Genomic DNA, 22,906 nt, shown 5'->3' with positions numbered 1-22,906 from the left:
AATATTAAAAGCACATTTAAAACCACTTCCAACTGCTTTCCTAAGTAACTCAGAATGTAGGCTCCAACTCCCATTGCTCAAAAAGCAGAACATGGCAAATGCTTGAAAAATAGGTCAGATACGTATTGACATTAGGTGGAGAGCAAAACTACATAAATCCTATCCCCAACACCAAAACGCAGGCTGCTATTTGACAACCAAATCACTTCATTAAACACAAAATTGGCCGTGCATGGTGGCTCATGCCTGTCATCCCAGCACTTTCGGAGGCTGAAGCAGGTGGAACACTTGAGGTCACGAATTCGTGACCACCCTGACCAACTTGGTGAAACGCCCTCTCTACTAAAAGTACAGAAACTAACCGAGCGTTGTGGTGGCGCCTGTAATCCCAGCTACTCGGGAAGCTGAGGCAGGAAAATCACTTGAACCTGGGAAGTGGAGAGTGCAGTGAGGCAAGATGGGGCCAATGCATTCCAGTCTGGACGACAAAGAAAGACTCCATCTCAAGAAAAGAAAGAAAAGAAAAGAAGACCCGTAAAGCAATAATTAACATAAGCACAGAAATACTAGAAATGACAACTGCGTGAAGCAGCTTCCTCTTCCATTAAGCGGAAGAACAAGAGAAACCACTCAGACTGCGTCCTCTCCCGCTTGCTCTCTCAGAGGAAAAGAAGAATCATCCATCAATGGCAAACAGTAGCTGCAGCAAAGCAACACCAACTGCAGGTTTCAGGCTCAGGAGAGAACACTGCGTCTCCTCGCAGTTGCCAGTGCTCCACATGTCCAGAAAAGCTTCTCTAGTGGCAAGCTATAGAAATGATTCCTAAAAGTATAGTCTTAACCGTCTATCGGCCGCCTCTGCTGGGTCTATTGCGGCCGCACACTTTTACCTGATGGCTAGTTATTATAGATTTCCCCATTTCGGTTCCACTAGGGGGAAAAAAAACCCAGCTCTGCCATACAGTCTTTTCGAATACTATCACTTAACGCATTTACTGTTTCAAGTGGAAATGTAATTTTAAAAAATGGCTTAATCATAAATATCTAAACGGCTACGTTTAAATAACATAATATTGCAGGGCGCAGTGGCTCACGCCTGTAATCCCAGCACTTTGGGAGGCCGAGGCGGGCGGATCACAAGGTCAGAAGATCGAGACCATCCTGGCTAACACGGTGAAACCCCGTCTCTACTAAAAATACAAAAAAAATTAGCAGGCACGGTGGCGGGCATCTGTAGTCCCAGCTACTCGGGAGGCTGAGGCAGGAGAATGGTGTGAACCCGGGAGGCGGAGCTTGCAGTGAGCTGAGATTGCGCTACTGCACTCCAGCCTGGGCGACAGAGCGAGACTCCGTCTCAAAAAATGAATTAATTAAATAAATAAATAACATAATACTGAATGAGGGCCAGTCACAACCTGCAGCTAGGTTCCACGGTAAAGGTGCCTGGTCCCAGACAATTTAAGGAAAGGGCAGCCTTTGCCTCTGCTAGAATCAGGCTGGATCTGGTAATTGTGAGCAGTTGCTCACAACTATCCTAAGGGTTTGACTTTCAAAGGCTAGGGAGGTCACCATGACTGTGGCAGGAAAGGGAACAGGGTGACTGAGACCCAGCGTTTAAAAAAAAGAGCTCTGGTTCTTATGCCACATATTTGCACTACCAGTTCACACTTCTTAAATTTTTAAGATAAAGATGTTTGGTGAATTTGACGTTATTTCTTCCCCGAACAAACACTCGAATGCTGGTATATATAATGGTAATAGCTACTGACCGGTCATGGTGGCTTACTCCCGTAATCCCAGCATTTTGGCAGGCCAAGGCGGGTGGATCACCTGAGGTCAGGAGTTTGAGACCAGCCTGGCCAACATGGTGAAACCCTGTCTCTACTAAAAATACAAAAAGTAGCCAGGTATGATGGCACTTGCCTGTACTCCCAGCTACTAGGGAGGCTGAAGCACGAGAAACACTTGAACCCAGGAGATGGAGGTTGCAGTGAGCCCAGATTTAGCCACTGCATTCCGACCTGGGTGACACAGCGAGACTCTATCTCAAAAAAACAAAAAAAAAATGGTATTAGCTACTATTTATTGAGGTCATGCCATGTTCCCGGTGTCATATGAGATAAATACTATCAGTAATCATCCCAGCCTTATAGATGGATAAACTGACACACAGAAAGATTAGGTAACTTGCCTAAGGTCACACAGCTTTGAAACAGAGCTGGTAGGTCAGGTGCCGGAGCTTATTATCTTAGTCACTATCCAGTTTTTCTATGTGCTAAGCGCTATTTCCAGGAATGGGGCATATAGCGACGGAATAAAATAAGTAAAGGCTCCTACTCACACACAGAGCTTACCTGCTAGTGTGTATGTCTGTGTTTCTGTGTGTGAGAAAGAGAAATGCACAAGTGAATGATAAATAATGAGGCATGTAGATAATTATAACATTGTTGAAACAGAGAGACTTGGTGGCTATTTATTTATTTATTTATTGAGAAGGTCTTGCTCTGACACCCAGGCTGCAGTACAGTGGTTCAATCTCAGCTCACTGCAAACTCTGCCTCCTGGGCTCAAGCCATCCTCCCACCTCAGCCTCTTGAGTAGCTGGGGCTACAGGTGTGAGCCACCAAGTCCCGACAATTTTTGTATTTTTTGTAGAGACAAGGTTTCACCGCGTCGCCCAGGCTTGTCTTGACCTTCTCAGCTCAACTGATCCACCAGCCTCAGCCTCCCAAAGTGCTGGGATTACAGGCGTGAGCCACCATACCCTGCCTATCGGTGGTTACTTTAGATTTGAAAGGTTAGGGAAGGAGAGGGTTTCCCTAACCACTCAAAGGTTATTTAAGCCAAGACTTGAACGATTAAAAAGTAGCCAATCAGGTGGCTGGGAGTGGTAGCTTACGCCTATAATTCCAGCACTTTGGGAGGCCGAGGCGGGAAGATCACCTGAGGTGGGAAGTTCGAGACCAGCCTGAACAATATGGAGAAACACCGTCTCCACTAAAAATACAAAATTAGCCAGGCATAGTGGCACATGCCTGTAATCCCAGTTACTTGGGTGACTGAGGCAGAAGAATCGCTTGAACCTAGGAGTCGGAGGTTGCGGTGAGTCGAGATTGACCACTGTACTCCAGCCTGGGCAACAAGAGTGAAACTCCATCTCAAAAAAAAAAAAAAAAAAAAAAAAGTAAAAAAGTAGCCAACCAGGCAGCTGTGCCTATGGAGTAGCCATTCTTTTCTTTCTTTCTCTTTTATTTATTATTATTATTATTTTTATTTTTGAGATGGAGTCTCATTCTCTCCAGGCTGGAGTGCAGCAGCTTGATCTCTGCTCGTTGCAACCTCCCATTCCCAGGTTCAAGTGATTCTCCTGCCTTGGCCTCCCGAATAGCTGGGATTATAGGTATGCACCACCACACCCAGCTAATTTTTGTATTTTTAGGGTTTCTCCATGTTGGCCAGGCTGGTCTGTAACTCCTGACCTTGTGATCGATCCGCCTGCCTCGGCCTCCCAAAGTGCTGGGATTACAGGCGTGAGCCACTGCGCCCAGCCAAGTGATAGATGTTTTTTGTTGTTGTTGTTTTTTTTTTTTTTTTTTGAGACGGAGTCTCGCTCTGTAGCCCAGGCTGGAGTGCAGTGGCACGATCTCGGCTCACTGCAAGTTCTGCCTCCTGGGTTCACGCCATTCTCCTGCCTCAGCCTCCCGAGTAGCTGGGACTACATGCTCCTGCCACAATGCCAGGCTAATTTTTTTGTATTTTTAGTAGAGACGGGGTTTCACCGTGTTAGCCAGGATGGTCTTGATCTCCTGACCTCGTGATCCGCCCACCTTGGCCTCCCACAGTACTGGGATTACAGGCGTGAGTCACCACACCCAGCGGTGATAGATGTTTTAATCCTTTATCTCATTTAATCCTTTAAACAACTGAAGGAGAATAGGTGATTATTTCTCCTTTCACAGATGCTGGGTATAGCATCTGTCACACTCCTGAAGGAACCACTGTTGGAACCTAAGCCTGTCTGGCACTAAATCAAGTCGCTGTTCTTTCTGGTAAGCTGAAGGGGTCTTCTTCAGAAGTCTAGTCTCCAATCAATTCAGTTCTCTGATGAAGCATTAAATATATAATCTTTCAAAGTTAGGTCTGAATGACTCATCTTCCTGGCTTCTAAATCCCTGAGGAAGCCTACCCATTTACTTCTAGGAAAAGTTAGCCTCAATTTCACCTCAGTTAACACATCTCAGATAGATGATGTGCAACTGTTTTAGTCACTTAACTTCCTGCTGTAAATTTCATGCCAGGAAGCACAGGGTCACATGAACATTCACATGGCACAGTATTCTAATCAACCACACTTTTATTTATTTATTTATTTTTTGAGATGGAGTCTCGCTGTGTCGCCCGGGCTGGAGTGCAGTGGCCAGATCTCAGCTCACTGCAAGCTCCGCCTCCTGGGTTTACGCCATTTTCCTGCCTCAGCCTCCCAAGTAGCTGGGACTACAGGCGCCCGCCACCTCGCCCGGCTAGTTTTTTGTATTTTTAGTAGAGACGGGGTTTCACCGTGTTAGCCAGGATGGTCTCGATCTCCTGACCTCGTGATCTGCCCGTCTCGGCCTCCCAAAGTACTGGGATTACAGGCTTGAGCCACCACGCCCGGCCTCAACCACACTTTTAATTGCATTATAGCAGCATCACAAATATGACCATCAGGTTGTAAAGATGCTTAGCAGTCAGTCATCTTATTCAACCGCCTCTCCTAATAGAATCTCCTCACAGACAGTTGTCTTTACAGACAGCCAAATGCTCCGTACTTAATTTTTTTCAGAAAAAGGGACAATGTTGGGGCAATCTGGCCAGGTCTGGGACGTATCTTTTGGTTTCAGAGCAGTTCCACATATATATAAATATATAACTATAAATAAATATATAAATATTTTAAATATTTATAAATATATGTATTTATATATAAATATATAAATATAAATATATAAATATAACATAAATATATTTAATATATTTGTATATTATATATTAAATATATTTATATATTATAGAAATATAAATATATTTATTTATAAATATATTATTTATATTTATATATAAATATACATTTATTTATATATATTTATATATATATATACTCTTTTTTTTTTTAATGGAGTTTTGCTCTTGTTCCCCATGTTGGAATGTTAATGGCACCATCTGGGCTCAATGCAATTTGTGCCTCCCATGTTCAAGCAATTCTCCTGCCTCAGCCTCCCACCTAGTATATTTTGAATTTATAAAGTACTTTCCAGTCACTTTCATCCAGGGTCCTATCTCTGGTCTGGGCCCTTCTATATCTGTCTTCCATTCTCCATTTATAAATATATTATTTATATTTATATATAAATATACATTTATTTATATATATTTATATATATATATACTCTTTTTTTTTTTAATGGAGTTTTGCTCTTGTTCCCCATGTTGGAATGTTAATGGCACCATCTGGGCTCAATGCAATTTGTGCCTCCCATGTTCAAGCAATTCTCCTGCCTCAGCCTCCCACCTAGTATATTTTGAATTTATAAAGTACTTTCCAGTCACTTTCATCCAGGGTCCTATCTCTGGTCTGGGCCCTTCTATATCTGTCTTCCATTCTCCATTCTCTATTCCTCCAATCTTTCTGGAAACCTCTCACCAACCATGCCATCCCTTGGCCTCCTCTGAGCAGTTTCTCCAACTTCACGTGGGTGTGACCATCACTCCAGTAAATTCTGACTTAGCTCATGTCACCTCTTCTGGAAGTCTTCCTTGACCTCTGCAAATAACACAGCCCACTCTGTGTTTTGTGTCCTTAGTCATCCTTGTATAGGTTTCTACATAGCTCACTCTGGAATTCCAAATACATTTACTTCCCCTTACTAAACTGTGAGCTCTTTAAAAGCAGGAACATGTCTTATTTATCTCTGTATCTCCGGCACATTGCTTGGCACAGCAGATGTCCAGTAAATGCTGACTAACTGAATGAATGATGAATTCGTGAATGTATTGTTCCTTCCCTCAAGTCCTGCTACTGACCTGTTGGGAACCACCTGGTTTTCCCTTCCTTCTTATTCTACTCCTCCCCCAATAAAGCTGGCCTGTCTGAAATACAGTGAGGAACATGTCAGCAGGGTTCCTGGCCTTCTCCTCTTGCCTATCCTTGGTTTCAAAATATGTCTGTGCAGTCCATATCACTCCTCTGAGCTTCTGGCTCAAATATCCAGCTTCTACTTGACATTGCATTTAGGTGAATCACAGATATCTCAAATTCAGCCTACCCAAGTTGACTTAGATCAGCTTCCTCCCAAACATATTTCTCTTTTAGGGAATAATATCACTCTCAACCATGTTGCTCAAAACAAAAACCTAGCCTAAAGTTGCAGTGGCACATGAGTCTGTCCTCCCATCTGTGTGAGAGGATCACTTAAGCCCAGGAGTTCAAGTCCAGTCTGGGGCAACATAGTAAGACCCTGTCTCAAAAATGAAAAAAAAGTAACCTAGGGCCGGGTACAGTGGCTTACAACTGTAATCCCAGCACTTTGGGAGGCTCAGGCAGGCGGATCACCTGAGGTCAGGAGTTTGAGACCAGCCTGGCCAACATGGTGAAACCCCATCTCTACTAAAAAAACACAAAATTTAGCCAGGTGTGGTGATGCATGCTGTAATCCCAGCTAACAGGGAGGCTGAGGCAGGAGAATCGCTTGAACCCAGGAGGTGGAGGTTGCAGTGAGCTGAGATCGTACCACTGCACTCTACCAGCCTGGGCGACAGAGGAAGACTCTGTCTCAAAAAAAGAAAAAAAAAAAAGGAGCCTAAGTCATCTTAGTGCTTTATCTCTCCCCCCACCTACCTCATAGCCTCCTATAGCCAGAGCAGCCATTTGGACATGCAAATCTATTCATACCTCTGTTACACGATGGAGGTAGGTCACCAAAAAGACCAAGCTATGATAGAGGTTTAGGACCTTTAATACCATACCCTACCATTAACCTCTAGGGAGAGGAGCAGGGTGGGAAATTGAATTTAATCACCAATGACCAATGATTTAATCAATCGTGCCTACATAATGAGACCTCCATAAAAATCCACAAATAGGGTTTGGAGATCTTCTGGGATGGTGAACACACTGAAGAACTGGGAGGGTGGAATGCCACCAGAGGGAATGGAAGCCCCTCCCCTTATACCTACACAAAACCCTGGGTATCTCTTACTTTTGGCTGTTTTTGTTTTTCTTTTTTTGAGATGGAGTCTCGCTCTGTAACCCAGGCTAGAGTGCAATGGCACGATCTCAGCTTACTGCAAACTCAGCCTTCTGGGTTCAAGCACTTCTTCCACTTCGGCCTCCCAAGTAGCTGGGATTACAGGCGCATGCCACCCAGCCCAGCTAGTTCTTGTATTTTTGTAGAGACGGGGTTTCACCATGTTAGTCAAGCTGTCAAGCTGGTCTTGAACTCCTGACCTCAGGTGATCCACCCACCTTGGCCTTCCAAAGTGCTGGGATTACAGGCATGAGCCACTGCACCCGGACTTTTTTTTTTTTCTGACGGAATTGTGCTCTTTTGCCCAGGCTAGAGTGGCAAGATCTTGGCTCACTGCCACCTCCGCCACCCGGATTCAAGCGATTCTCCTGCCTCAGTCTCCCAAGTAGCTGGGATTATGGGATTATGGGATTATAGGCACCCGCCACCACGCCTGGCTAATGTTTGAATTTTTAGTAGAGACGGGGTTTCACCATGTTGGCCAGGCTGGTCTTGAACTCCTGACCTCAGATGATCCACCCACCTCGGCCTCCCAAAGTGCTGGGATTACAGGTGTGAGCCACTGCGCCCAGCCTTGGCTGTTCTTGAGTTGTATTCTTTTTTTTTTAACTTTTTTTTTTTTTTTTTGAGACGGAGTCTCACTCTGTCACCCAGGCTGGAGTGCAGTGGTGTGATCTCAGCTCACTGCAACCTCCACCTCCCAGGTTCTAGCGATTCTCTTGCCTCAGCCTCCAGAGTAGCTGGGACTACAGGCCCGCGTCACTATATCCAGCTATTTTTAAAAATATTTTTAGTAGAGACGAGATTTCACCATGTTGGCCAAGATGGCCTCCAACTCCTGACCTCAAGTGATCTACCCACCTTGGCCTCCCAAAGTGCTGGGATTACAGGCGTGAGCCACCGTGCCCAGCCTATATTAGTCTTTAAAACAAAATTATAAAATTATATTGTAGGATTCATAACTCATAGATATATTATGGCTTCTATAATATAAAGGATAAGAGAAAGGGAGAAATGAACCTTTAAGTTTGTATCTTTTATGTGAAGTGGTACATTAACTGTAAGTAAACTGTTAAAAGTTAAAGATATAGACAGTCATCCCTCGGTACCTATGGGAAACTGGTTTCAGGACCCTCCCATACCAGTAAAATCCACAGATGCTCAAGTCCCTTATATAAAATAACATAGTATTTGCATATAATCTATCTTATCTATCTACCTACCTACCTACCTATCTAATCTTCCTGTATATTTTAAATCATCTCTAGATTACTTATAATATCTAGTACAATGCAAAGGCTATGTTAATAGTTGTTAGTCTTCATTTTTGTTTGTATTTTTTATTGTACTGTTATTTTTTAATTGTTTCCTTTTTCCTAATATTTTTGATGCTTGGTTGGTTGAATCCACAAATGTGGAACCCACAGATAAGTAGTGTCAACTGTATTGAAATAACTAGAGCAATCACTAAAAAAAAAAAAAAAAATGTAAAGAGGTATAGCTTAAAAGCCAATCGCTAACATAAGTTAAAAAGGAATTCTAAAACATTTCATTAACACAAAAGAAGGCAGGAAATAGACGAAACAAAAATAGAGGGTAAAACACAAAACAATATAAAATGGGAGTTCTTAAATCGAACCAAAATCCTTCCAATAGCCCACAAGGCTCTGACTGGTCCAGCCCAGGCCTCCCTCGCCAGTTTCATCTCACATCTCTCTCTCCACCCCACTGGTTTTCCCCTCAACTCATGTCAACCAGACCCTTTTATTTTCTAGCTCCTCTCCATCCTGAGCTCAACTCCTGCCTGATCAACTCCTTTACGTTTTCTTTTCCTTTTTTTCAGAGATGGAACCTCACTCTGTTGCCCAGGTTGGACTCCCCGGGTCAGGTGATCCTCCCACCTCAGTCAGCCAAGTAGCTAGGACCACAGGTGTGTGCCAAGGCACCCGGCTTGGTCAACTCTTCTTCCTTGAGGTCCTGGCCTAAACAACACTTCTTCTGAGAAGTTTCTCTTGATTATCCCATAGAAAAGGAGGCTCAGATGAATCTTGTGTGCTCACTTCACTTCCTGCCCTTGTCAGTACACTTCAGCTCCCAATTTATGTCTGTTTCTTCTGTTAGATTATGGTCCCAAAGGGCACAGTCATAATCTCTAACAATCGGTTTTCTGAATGAGCTAAACTGAGTAGGATACAATCAGGAGACAACTTAGCCTCAAGCACACTCTTTTTTTTTTTTTGAGACAGAGCTTCGCTCTTGTTGCCCAGGCTGGAGTGCAATGGCACCATCTCGGCTCACTGCAACCTCCGCCTCCCGAGTTCAAGCGATTCTCCTGCCTCAGCCTCCCGAGTAGCTAGGATTACAGGTTTGCGCCACCACGCCTATTTTATGTTTTAAGTAGAGACGGGGTTTCACCATGTTGGCCAGGATGGTCTGGAACTCCTGACCTCAGGTGATCCGCCCACGTCAGCCTCCCAAAGTGCTGGGATTACAGACGTGAGCCACTGCGCCCAGCCTGGAACGGCACAATTAAAGTGACAGAAAAAATAGATTCTGCAGCCAGGTGCACTTTGGGAGGCCGAGACGGGCGGATCACGAGGTCAGGAGATCAAGACCATCCTGGCTAACATGGTGAAACCCTGTCTCGACTAAAAATACAAAAAAATTAGCCGGGCTTAGTGGCGGGCGTCTGTAGTCCCAGCTACTCGGGAGGCTGAGGCAGGAGAATGGCGTGAACCCAGAAGGTGGAGCTTGCAGTGAGCCGAGATTGCGCCTCTGTACTCCAGCCTGGGCGATTGAGCGAGACTCCGTCTCAAAAAAAAGAAAAAAAAATGGATTCTGCCTGAGATGCCTATCAAGGAGGGGAAGGAAGAGCCAATGAAGCGTGTGCATGAGGTCAGGCAAAAAAAAACACAAAAATTGTTGTTCCACTAAAATCAATATCTTAATCTCTCATCCAATTCCAATTTCTTTTCTTTCTTTTTTTTTTTTTTTTTTGAGACAGAGTCTTGCTGTCGCCCAGGCTGGAGTGCAGTGGTGCAACCTTGGCTCACTGCAACCTCCATCTCCCAAGTTCAAGCAATTCTCCTGCCTCAGCCTCCCAAGTAGCTGGGACTACGGGCATGTGCCACCAAGTCCAGCTAAGTTTTGTATTTTTAGTAGAGACAGAGTTTCACCATGTTGGCCAGGCTGTTCTCAAACTCCTGAGCTCAAATGATCCACCTGCCTAGGCCTCCCAAAGTGCTGGGATTACAGGCGTGAGCCACCGTGCCCAGGCCAATTCCAATTTCTTCCCTCCTCTACACTGCAGGATGCAGCAATGCTCTGTTAACTGTCCTTCTCCTTGCTTCTCCACTCTTCCTCTGATCTCAACGCTGTTTGTGGCAACTCCAGAGCTGAGGCAAGGGGGAGAACCAATGAAACAAAATGAGGCAATGGCCTTCATACTCAGCTGATGCCCTGTGTAGCTTCTGGCTTTATCCTAAAGCCTGTCCTGTTGTGGAAGGTGCCAGTGGGTCCTTCAAGTGCCTCCACCACACTGTGCAGAACCCCACACAGGCCAGTGCTCTCTTCTGCTGACTTCTTGCCCACCACCCAACTCCCTCCTTCTAGAGCCCTACCTGCAGCCTCTCTGTTGGGATTCTTTCTTCCTTCACAGGTAGAATCCCCTTAGATGGCTCAGCTACCCACTGTGGAGTCTACTTGTTCCACCAGCTGGTGCAAGTGTGACTAATTACTGCTAGCCTTCTATGCTCACCCACCCATCAAGGACTGCTCCAAGTAAGAGACAGATAGCAGTCTTCCTGCCTCCTCAACTCCAGGGAACACTGCAGCTTCTTGGCATGTCACTTTGGTGGCAGCTTGGGTAGGCTGACATACTTCAACTGTATAGCAGGCTGGGACTCAGGTCTCATCTCTCCTGCCTGCAAGCACTACAATTCTCTCCGAGGTTTGTCTGAAGGGCCTCTTGTCTTGAGACTGGCAAGGATGGGGAAAGCCACAGCTTTCTAATCCTGTGACTATCCTTTTTTCTTTTTCTTTTCTTTTTTTTCTTTTTTTGAGACAGAGTCTTGCTCTGTCACCAGGTTGGAGTGAAGTGGTATGATCTTGGTTCACTGCAACCTCCGCCTCCCGGGTTCAAGCAATTCTCCTTCCTCAGCCTCCCAAGTAGCTGGGACTACAGGCATGTGCCACCACGCCCAGCTAATTTTTGTATTTTTAGTAGAGACAGGGTTTTAACATGTTGGCCAGCTGGTCTCGAACTCCTGACCTCAAGTGATCTGCCCACCTCAGCCTCCCGAAGTGCCGGGATTACAGCCGTGAGCCACCACGCCTGGCTTCTTTTTTTTTTTTTTCCTTTGAGGTGGAGTTTTGCTCTTGTTGCCCAGGCTGGAGTGTAATGGCACAATCTTGGTTCACTGCAACCTCTGCCTCCCAGGTTCAAGCAATTCTCCTGCCTCAGCCTCCCAATTAGCTGAAATTACAGGCACCCACCACCACACCCAGCTAATTTTTGTATTTTTAGTAGAGACTGGGTTTCACCATGTTGGCCAGGCTAGTCTCAAACTCCTGACCGCAGGTGACCCACCCACCTCAGCCTCCCAAAGTGCTGGGATTACAGGAGTGAGTCATCACACCTGGCCCTGTGAATACCTTTTAAAGAATCTAGTGATCATTTAGATCATCTCCTAAGAAGCCCTCTATCAGACTTTGGGAGAACTTACTGCCCCTTATTCTTCAATCTGAGGCTTCAGATTGAATTCCCAGACGCAGATGAAGTCCTGTTCTATATCCAGGTACACTTGTTAACCCCATCCCTTACTCTAACTGAATATCAAGCATTTGAAGATGCAGAATATTCAGGAGATGTCTAGGAGATAATAAATGTCATAATACTCTGATATTCACTAAAAAAATTGATGTTCAATATAGGTATGCTATGACTTCTAGTGACTGTCTATCCATACCATTCACTGTGAGAAGCAGAGTTTTATTTATTTTTTAGACAGAGTAATCTCACTCTGTCTTGATCTCAGCTCACTGCAACCTCCACCTCCCAGGTTCAAGTGATTCTCCTGCCTCAGACTCCTGAATAGCTGGGACTACAGGTGCCCGCCACCACGCCCAGCTAAGTTAAGTTTTGGTTTTTTTTTTTTTTTGAGACGGAGTCTCGCTTTGTCACCCAGGCTGGAGTACAGTGGCGCGTTCTCGGCTCACTGCAAGCTCCGCCTCCCAGGTTCACGCCATTCTCCTGCCTCAGCCTCCTGAGTAGCTGGAACTACAGGCGCCTGCCACTACGCCTGGCTGATTTTTTGTATTTTTAGTAGAGACGGGGTTTCACCGTGTTAGCCAGGATGGTCTCAATCTCCTGACCTTGTGATCCGCCCGCCTCGGCCTCCCAAAGTGGTGGGATTACAGGCGTGAGCCAGCGCACCTGGCCTAATTTTTGTATTTTTAGTAGAGACGGGGTTTCACTGTGTTGGCTGGGCTGGTCTCAAACTCCTGACCTCAGGTGATCCACCCACCTCGGCCTCCCAAAGTGCTAGGATTACAGGCTTGAGCCATTGTGCCTAGCCCAGAATTTTATTTATTTTTTATTTTTTATTTTTTCTGAGACAGAATCTCACTCTTGTTGTCCAGGCTGGAGTGCAATGGTGCGATCTAGGCTCACTGCAACCTCTGCCTCCCGAGTTCAAGCGATTCTTCTGCCTCAGCCTCCCAAGTAGCTGGGATTACAGGCGCGCGCCACCATGCCCAGCTAATTATTTTTAGTAGAGACGGGGTTTCACCATGTTGGCCAGGCAGGTCTCAAATCCTGACCTCAGGTGATCCACCCCTCTTGGCCTCCCATAGTGCTGGGATTACAGGTGTGAGTCACCACACCTGGCCCGAGAAGCAGAGTTTTACAACGTTTTATTTTAAAACATATGTGGATAGTTATGGAGTAAAATGCAAAATTTTGAGGGGAAAAAAAAAAAAAGCCCAGGACCTTTCACATAAATGATTGAGCTCAGTGTGAGCTACTTCACTTATGGACCCTAGGGGTAGTACATGAAAAGGTTTGAGAACTTATTTTTTTGTTGTTGAGATGGGGTCTTGCCTCAGCCTCCTGGTGTGGTGGACTACAGGCATGCACTACCATGCTTGTAGTATCAACTAGTGATTAATTTTTTTTTTATTTTTTGTAGAGACAGGGTCTCACAGTGTTGCCCAGGCTGGTCTCAGACTGGTCTTGAACTCCTGGCCTCAAGCAATTCTCCTGCCTCAGCCTCCCAAAGTGCTGGGTTTACAGATAGATGGGATTCGCTGTGCCAGCCATGAGAATTTCATGAGGGAACTATTCAGTGGGATAGTTGGAAAATTGGGGTTACCCTTCTGGACATCTTCAGGAATGCTGTTGAAGCAAGTGGAGAAAAACCAGGTCACCCTGACTATTCCACAAATCAGCAAAGAGAAGTTTCAGAAGCCTCCCCTTCAATACTAAGAAAAGAGAGGGGGGATCCAGCAGGACCTCTGCTCACATTGAAAATAGCAGGTCTGGGTTGATGCCTGTAATCCTAGCACCTTGAGAGGCTGAGATGGGCAGATCACTTGAGCCCAGAAGTTCTAGACCAACCTGGGCAACAAGGCAAAAGCATCGCTACAAAAAACAAACAAAGAAACAAAGAAACAAACAAACAAAAAACACAAAAATTAGCCAGACATGGTGGCTTACGCCTATAGTCCCAGCTATTTGGAAAGCTGAGGCAGGAGATTCACCTGAGCCTATGGAGGTCGAGGATGCAATGAGCTGTGATCATGCTACTGCACTGCATTTGGCAACAGAGTGAGACTCTATCTCAAAAAAAAAAAAAAAAAAGCAGGTCTGGGTCCCTAGATCAGGAGCCAAACACCAGAAAAGGTTCTGTTTGTGTATGGGTTTTTGTTCGTTGGTTCTTTGGTTTGTTTCCTCAGACCAAATTCACATGGCATGTTTGTTGGTTCTTTTGAAGACTGCTTCAGCCATTGAGCCACGTCTGCCTGTATTCTTCAGCAAGAAAACCCTGGAAAAAGGGCACCAAGTGGAAGTAAGGAGCAAGGAAGGGGACAGCTGTGAACACTGGTCTCCTCAGTCAACCACAGGTGTCAGAGAACTCAATGGATGGAGCAGATTTGAAGGAAAGGAATCAGGCAGAATCAAAGGTGGGTGACTTCAGAGAAACCTTAGGAGCCTAGCAGTAGCAGTTGGATGCGCTTGTGGTTGCTTCCCCAGCACAAAACAAAACAAAGCAAAACATCCTCAAAATAAGAATTTAACACCTCTCTTGACTGCACTGCTAGAGAACATCTAATTTCTATATTTAATTTCTGGATTTCCCCAAGGACTCATTCATAGCTTTATGACATTCCTTTTTCTCTGAACGCTATTCAGAAATGTGTACCAAGGTGCATCTGCCATCTCAATATGGTGCTTACCTTTCTTAAGAATTTTCTTCACTTTCAGATAGTTCCCTTGTTTGACATACTCATGAAGCTGAGCTTCCAGGGAGTCATTTCTTAAGGTACCAAGTTGAACAGGACAGGGGAGTGGAAGAGGAACAGCCCGAGACATCCTGTTCCAAAAGAGAGCAGTATGCTTATTTTAACTGAACCAGAAATGCAAGGAAACAACTTAATTCTTTCACATTTAGAAACCTGTACAGCCACCCTCATTAATAATGAAGATTAGGGAACAATTATTGAAACTCTGAATTAATGTTTTTCCTCAGTGTTATCGCTGAAATTAAAGAACTTCAATATACTGTTGAATATAGGAATGATGAGAAGAGACAAGTAAAAATATATATATTTGAATATACTTTATATGGTTTGGCTCTATGTCCCCACCCAAATCTCACCTTGAATTGTAGTTCCCATAATCCCCACAAGTCATGGGAGGGACCCAGTGGGAGGTAATTTAATCATGGGGGTGGTTACCCTCATGCTGTTCTTGTGACCAGTGAGTGAGTTCTCATGAGATCTGATGGTTTTAAAAGGGTTTTTTCCCTCTTTTACTCAGTACTTCTCCTTCCTGCCATCACGTGAAGAAGGACATGTTTGCTTCCCATCTGCCATGATTGTAAGTTTCCTGAGGCCTCCCCAGCCCTGCAGAACTATGAGTCAATTAAACCTCTTTTCTTTATAAATTACTCAGTCTTGGGTATGTCTTTATTAGCAGAACAAGAACAGACGAATACAATATTTGTCACTAATTCCCAGGACTGAAAAAGTGAGGACTTCTAGGAAGTAAAATTCTAAATACATGTGTTTATTGTGTCATTAAGATAACTTGGAGAGTATTGACTTTGAAAGGTTAGAACACAAATGCAGTCATTATGTAAAGCTAGATAGTATAACATAGTGGTTTAGGTTCATAGTTCAGACTCTGAAACTGTCTTGGCTCTGTCACCTCCCTGTGTGATCTTGGAGGAATTATTTAACATTGATAGGCCTCAATTTCTTCATCTGTAACATGGGAATAATAATAACCAGAGGGTTGCTGAGAGTTTCAGTTTCTTTTTTTGTGTATGTGACGGAGTCTCACTCTGTCGTCAGGCTGGAGTGCAGTGGCGCAATCTTGGCTCACTGTAACCTCTGCCTCCTGGGTTCAAGCGATGCTCCTGCCTCAGCCTCCTGAGTAGCTGGGACTACAGGTGCGCGCCACCATGCCCGGCTAATTTTTTGTATTTTTAGTAGAGATGAGGTTTGACCATGTTGGACAGGATGGTCTTGATCTCTTGACCTTGTGATCCGCCTGCCTTAGCCTCCCAAAGTGTTGGGATTACAGACGTGAGCCACTGCGCCCAGCCTGAGAGTTTCAAAGGAGCTAATTTGTGTGCAGTGCTTAGCATAGTACCTGGCACCAAACAAGTTCACTGTAGTTGTTAGCTGTTACTGTGCATAAGACCCATGCAGAGAAATTTTAACTTTCCATACGTGGCAGCCACATCTGACCATCATTCTTACAATCAAGTGTCTGTGGTGTACCTACTGGTATGGTTTGAATGTGTCCCCCAAAATCCATATGTTGAAAACTTGATCCCCAATATGGAGGTGTTGGGAGGTAGAACCTTTAAGATGTGTTTAGGTCATGCGGGCACCACCCTCATGAATGGATTAGTGCTATTGTCATTATAAAGGAAGTAGGTCGTTATGGCAGGAGTGGGTTCCTTATAAAACGATGAGTTTGGGAGACATTTGAGGTTTCTTTCCATCTCCTTGTTCTGCGGTCCTATGATTAAACCTTTTTCTCTGCTGCAACCCAGTGTCTCACTACACTGATTTGCCACGTGGGATTACAATTTTACAGTGATCCTATGAAAAGATGCCCTTTGTGGGCATTTAACCATGGCTCAGTGACCCCTTTGTGGCAGTCCAGGTTTTCATCAGCAGCCAGAACAATCTGGTTCCACCAACCCTTTACTATAATTTTGATGAATGCATATGTTAAACATTAAAGAAATGGAGAAACTGGTGCCTGAGTACAAGGGCTGGAATGCAAAAACAAACCCATTAAGACACCATCTGGCCTTTCTCAGGTCCTAAAGTCTGATCAAATAATAATAGCATTTTTACACATACACCTTGTACCAGGGAACCACTTAAGATTAAGAAACTTTCCAAGACTCTAGAGAAAGCTTTTCAGACCCTAGATCCTAGTTAAAGATTAGATATAGGCCTGGTGTGGTGGCTCACGCCTGTAATCCCAGCACTTTGGGAGGCCGAGGCGGGCGGATCACGAGATCAGGAGATCGAGACCATCCTTGCTGACACGGTGAAACTCCGTCTCTACTAAAAATATATATAAAAAATAATTAGCCAGGCATGGTGGCAGGCACCTGTAGTCCCAGCTACTTAGGAGATTGAGGCAGGAGAATGGCCTGAACCCGGGAGGCGGAGCTTGCAGTGAGCCATGATCGTGCCACTGCACTCCAGCCTGGGAGACAGAGCGAGACTCCATCTCAAAAAAAAAAAAAAAAAAAAAGATTCGATATAGATTGAATGAAACATCCCACCTTGTAGGTGCACTCCCGCATATTGGCATGGACCTTGAATGTATATAAGCTTTGGGGGAAAAAAAAAAAAACTTGTAACTTTTTTTTTTTTTTTTTTTTTGAGACAGTCTTACTTTGTTGCCCAGGCTGCAGTATAGTGGCATGATCTCAGCTCACTGCAATCTCCGCCTCCCGACTTCAAACGATTCTCCTGCCTCAGGCTCCCGAGTAGTTGGGATTACAGGTGCCCACCATCATTACCAGCTAATTTTTGTAGTTTTAATAGAGTCGGAGTTTCATCATGTCGGCCAGGGTGGTCTCGAACTTCTGACCTCAGGTGATCTGCCCACCTAGGCCTCCCAAAGTGTTGAGATTACAGGCATGAACCACTGCGCTGGGCCAAAACTTTTAACTTTTTTAGTTGGTCTGGTGAGTTACTCTGACCTTCTCCCTGTAACCAGTTGCAGAAATAAACTCCCTTCTTTTAGTCTTTTTTTTTGAGACAGTCTTGCTCTGTCGCCCAGGCTGAAGTACAGTGGTGTGATCTTGGCTCATTGCAGCCTCTGCCTCCTGGGTTCCAGTCATTCTCCTGCCTCAGCTTCTTGGGTAACTGGGATTACAGGCACCCGCCACCATGTCCAGCTAATTTTTTCTTTTCTTTTTTTTTTTTTTGAGACAGAGTCTCGCTCTGTCGCCAGGCTAGAGTGCAGGGGCGCAATCTCAGCTCACTGCAACCTCTGCTTCCTGGGTTCAAGCGATTCTCCTGCCTCAGCCTCCCGAGTAGCTAGACCTACATGCACGCACCACAACGCCCAGCTAATTTTTGCATTTTTAGTAAAGATGAGTTATCACCATGTTGGCCAGGATGGTCTCGATCTCTTGACCTCGTGATGCACCCGACTCAGCCTCCCAAAGTGCTGGGATTACAGGCATAAGCCTCCGCATCTGGCTGACTAATTTTTGTATTTTTAGTAGAGACAGGGTTTCACAATGTTGGCCAAGCTGGTCTCAAACTCCTGACCTCAGGTGGTCTGCCTGCCTCCGCCTCCCAAAGTGCTGGGATTACAGAAGTGAGCCACCGCGCCTGGCCAATAAACTCCCTTCTTTCCCAGTCTGGATCTCATTATTGGACTGTGAGAACAAGCAGCTGGACCTCATTCTGTTCTGGGACACCCTGACATTTCGGCACCCTGAGACGAGCCCTCCTTTAAGCCAGGGGCCATGTCTGGCAGCTCCCTTGTAGGCAGGGACATTGCTGACTTTAGGCGCGTAAACTGGCTTGCAGCAGAGAAATGGTTTCTGATTCTGGAAGAAGTCTCTGATGATTATTCCCAAGCATAATCCATCCTCCCTTTCCCTTCTCCTGATCTGTTGGCCTCCTCAGAGGCCATGTAAACTCTCCGAGGGTCCTATTAACTCTCCCCAACCTATAGAAAGGGACCTGTTAAAGGCATTTTTCCACACTGGAAGAATAAAGGGCACTGTTTTGGGAAAGTACTCCTGGACCCTTCAAGTCTCAGTTCAGAAACCTGGTTTTGGTTGGGCGTAATGGCTCACACCTGTAATCCTAGCATTTTGAGAGGCTGAGGAGGGTGGATCACCTGAGGTCACGAGTTTGAGACTAGCCTGGACAACACGGCAAAATGCTGTCTCTACAAAAAATACAAAAATTGGCCGGGCAGTCAGGCACAGTGGCCCACGCCTGTAATCCTAACACTTTGGGAGGTCAAGGCGGGTGAAATCACCTGAGGTCAGGAGTTCAAGACCAGCTTGACTGATATGGTGAAACTCCCACCTCTACTAAAAATACAAAAATTAGCTGGGTGTCGTGGCGGGCGCCTGTAGTCCCAGCTACTTAGGAGGCTGAGACAGGACAATCGTTTGAACCTGGGAGGTGGAGGTTGCAGTGAGCCGAGATCATGCCACTGCACTCCAGCCTGGGCAACAGAGCGAGACTCTGTCTCAACAAAACAAAACAAAAAACAAACGTCTGGGTGCATGGCTCATGCCTGTAATCCCAACACTTTGGGAGGGTGACGCTGGTGGATCACAAGGTCAGGAGTTCTAGAACAGCCTGCCCAACATGGTGAAACCCCATCTCTACTAAAACTACAAAAATTAGCTGGGTGTGGTGGCGGGCACCTGCAATCCCAGCTACTCAGGAGGCTAAGGCAGGAGAATCGTTTGAACCTGGGAGGTGGAGGTTGCAGTGAGCCAAGATCATGCCACTGCACTCCAGCCTGGGCAACAGAGCGAGACTCTGTCTCAACAAAACAAAACAAAAAACAAAAGTCTAGGTGCATGGCTCACGCCTGTAATCCCAACACTTTAGGAGGGTGAGGCTGGTGGATCACAAGGTCAGGAGTTCTAGACCAGCCTGCCCAACATGGTGAAACCCCATCTCTACTAAAACTACAAAAATTAGCTGGGTATGGTGGCGGGAACCTGTAATCCCAGCTACTCAGGAGGCTGAGGCAGGAGAATTGCGTGAACCTGGGAGGCGGAGGTTGCAGTGAGCCGAGATCATGCCATTGCACTCCAGCCTGGGTGACAGAGCAAGACTCCGTTTCAAAAAAATTTGGCCAGGCGTGGTGGTGAGCACCTGTAGTCCCAGCTACTCAAGAGGCGGAGGCACAAGAATCACTTGAACCTGGGAGGTGGAGGTTGCAGTGAGCTGAGATCATGCCATTGCACTCCAGCCTGGGCAACTGAGCAAAACTCCATCTCAAAAAAAAAAAAAAAAGGAAAAGAAATCGGGTTTTATTTAATTTTTTTAGATGTGGGATCTTGCTATGTTGCCCAAGCTGGTCTTCAACTCCTGGCCTCAAACAATCCTCCTGCCTCAGGCTCCCAAAGTTCTGGGATTATAGGTGTGAGCCACCATGCTAGCCAAGTCTGGTTTTATTTTTATTTTTTTATTATTATTTTTTTAAAATAGAGATGAGGTCTCACTATGTTGCCCAGGCTCATCTTGAACTCCTGGGCTCAAGTGATCTCCTACCTCAGCCTCCCAAAGGGCTAGAATTACAGTCATGAGCCACCACGCTGGGCCCAAATCTGATTTTAGAATTCTGATTTGTGAAGGCTTGTGCTTGTTCTTGTCTGTGTGTCGGGGGTGGAATCCTGAAGGAATCATTAGCAGAAGCTCAGCAGGCCTCACTCAGAGGGAACCTCTTGTCTGTTTTGCCACATTAAAACTCAGATACTGAGGGGAGTAACTGGTGTTTGTGTCTTTGTCGTGTGTATAATTTCATCTGAGCAATACGGGAAATGCCTTTTTTTTTTTTTTTTGAGACAGAGTCTTGCTCTGTCACCCAAGTTAGAGTGCAGTTGTGCGATCTCGGCTCACAGCAGCCTCTGCCTCCCGGGTTCAAGCAATTGAAACAGCCTTTGCAAAATTATGACTGAGATAGTGAAAGAGATCTAACTTAACTGACTCCATCTTGCTTCTAACTTCCAAGCTGTCCTTGTTCATTCCTGGGTGTAGACTGAACTAACTTTGGGAGAAACTTGGTTTACAGTTTATAGTTTAAACAAAGACAGTAACAGCCTTTTCCCAAAGCAGACCTCCTTCTTGTCTGGGGACTAGATTGCCTTTGTAGGACTAACATTAGCCACAAGATTAGAAATTATGGTTTAGGAGTCATGCAGCTGGATGCTACAAGATTCTGACCTTTCCTAAACTACTCCTAAAATCAATGCTTGATATATTTTGCAGACCTTGCACTTCAGCTGGCACCACCCAGATCAATAAACTGGCTCATCTGATCTTGTGGTCCCCACCCAGGAACTGACTCAGCACAAGAAGACAGCTTTGACTCCCTATGATTTCTTCCCTGACCAATTAGCACTCCTGGCTCACTGGTTTCCCTTCACCCACCAAGTTATCCTTAAAAACTGTGTTCCTCGAATGCGGATTTGAGTAATAACAAAACTCCGGTCTCCCTCACAGCTGGCTCTGTGTGAATTACTCTTTCTCTATTGCAATTCCCCTGTCTTGATGAATTGGCTCTGTCTAGGCAGCAGGCAAGGTGAACCCCTTGGGTGGTTACACTATTCTCATGCCTCAGCCTGTACCTCCTGGTGTGTACCAGCTGTGCACCGGCGGTTTTTTTTTTTTTTTTTTTTGGAGACCGAGACTCACTCTGTCACCTGGGCTGGAGTGCAGTAGTGTGATCTTGGCTCACTGCAACCTCTGCCTCCTGGGTTCAAGTGATTCTCCTGCTTCAGCCTCCCGAGTAGCTGGGATTACAGATGTGCACCACCATGCCTGGCTAATTTTTTGTATTTTCAGTAGAGACACGGTTTCATCATGTTGGCCAGGCTGGTCTGGAATTCCTGACTTCAAGTGAGCCACCCGACTCGGCCTCCCAAAGTGCTGGGACTGCAGGCTTGAGCCACCCTCAGCAATTCATCCCACCAGAAGAAAAGGCTAAGGTAAATTTATCTGCACAGGAAACTGGTAAATTTATCTGCACAGAAAAACTGAACTACAAGGGATGAGGTACTTAACTTCCCACCTGAAGACCCAGGAATTTTTTTTCTTTCTTTCTTCATTGAGATTGGGTCTCTGTCCCTCAGACAGGAGTGCAGTGGCACGATATTGGCTCATTAAAGTCTCCCTCTGGGATCAAATGACCGCAGTCTCCTGAGGAGCTAGCACCGGTGCACACCACCACCCGAGAATCTGACTTATTTTTCCACCTTTCATAGAAAGTGCATAAAAAAGCGCCTAATTAAACTTGAAACAGAAAAAAGACATAGCCGGATAAAACCTAAGGTCGCAACAATTCCAAACCCACGACACTATGACAACAACGGCACACATGCTATCTTTCCAAACACATCGTGCAATCAGAAGAAAGCGGGAACGCAGTCCCCCCCACCACAAATTACGCAGTCAAGTTTCCCACATTTGCGGAAATCACAAGGATCAATACACACATCCAAAGTGCAACGAAAAAGCCCCGCCTCAAAAAAAAAAAAAAAAAAAAAAAAAAAAAAAAAAAAACCACCTTCGTGATCATGACATCTCCCCTGCTAAATAAGTACGAGTTGTTAGTTACTACTAGCTACCTCACCACCGTCCTCAACACACTACTTAGTCATGGCAAATTGTATTGTGAGTTGTTTTTAGGCATCATTTCGAAACCACCGCTTCTTCGTATGACACAACTCAGACTACACCTTCTTTGATATTCGCTAGAAAAATTCTTCCGCGCGAAGAACGCACTAGAACCAGCAATCACTGCGCCTCTATCTACATATGCCCGCCTCTAATAGTGACGTCACCATCTGCTTCTTTACGCTTTGACTGAATTCCCTTCCAGATCGGTTCACTCTTAGCTACCGCTCCCAAAGATTCAAAAGAAATCGCATTGTGTGATAAGAAATTTTTTTTTCCTTTTTCTGCACAGGCTCATATAATAGAAGGAACCTTTGTTACTTTTTCAGAGAATTCATACAGCCATTAATTATCCAGACCTATTTCTCAGTGTTTTTTTTTCCCTCCCTCCCTCCCTTCCTTTTCTCTTTCTTTCCCTCCCTCCTTCCCTCCCTTTCTCCCTCCCTCCCTCCCTTTTATCCCTCTCTCCCTCTCTCTTTCTCTTT

At 45.3% G+C, this 22,906-nt stretch overlaps 1 protein-coding gene, 1 long non-coding RNA gene and 1 other non-coding gene across 5 annotated transcripts in view; 1 reads left to right on the top strand and 2 right to left on the bottom strand.

The window, feature by feature from the left end:
- LOC105476912 (testis expressed 14, intercellular bridge forming factor) overlaps nt 1-22,906 on the bottom strand; it is a 146,001-nt gene that overhangs the window by 90,106 nt on the left and 32,989 nt on the right. For 2 of the 3 annotated variants that reach the window (XM_071082855.1, XM_071082856.1), the window contains exon 2: nt 14,739-14,875. In XM_071082855.1, the coding sequence (XP_070938956.1) occupies nt 14,739-14,874 (136 nt within the window). In that variant the 5' untranslated portion in view covers nt 14,875. Of the gene's footprint in view, nt 1-14,738; nt 14,877-22,906 lie in introns of those variants that run through there. The other variant, XM_071082860.1, reaches the window with a different exon arrangement.
- On the bottom strand, nt 626-839 carry LOC112425768 (small nucleolar RNA U3). Its single transcript, XR_003016910.1, has one exon. It is a non-coding gene; the product is annotated as a small nucleolar RNA U3 (small nucleolar RNA).
- Nucleotides 14,281-21,145, top strand: LOC139359602 (uncharacterized). The gene is made up of 3 exons (XR_011615701.1): nt 14,281-14,465; nt 15,322-15,381; nt 21,015-21,145. It is a non-coding gene; the product is annotated as an uncharacterized lncRNA (long non-coding RNA).

The sequence above is a fragment of the Macaca nemestrina genome, chromosome 17 (assembly GCF_043159975.1).
Source record: "Macaca nemestrina isolate mMacNem1 chromosome 17, mMacNem.hap1, whole genome shotgun sequence".
Lineage (NCBI taxonomy): Eukaryota > Metazoa > Chordata > Mammalia > Primates > Cercopithecidae > Macaca > Macaca nemestrina.
The sequence above is the reverse complement of the archived record's forward strand: the minus strand, read 5'-3'. Positions and strand labels throughout refer to the sequence as shown.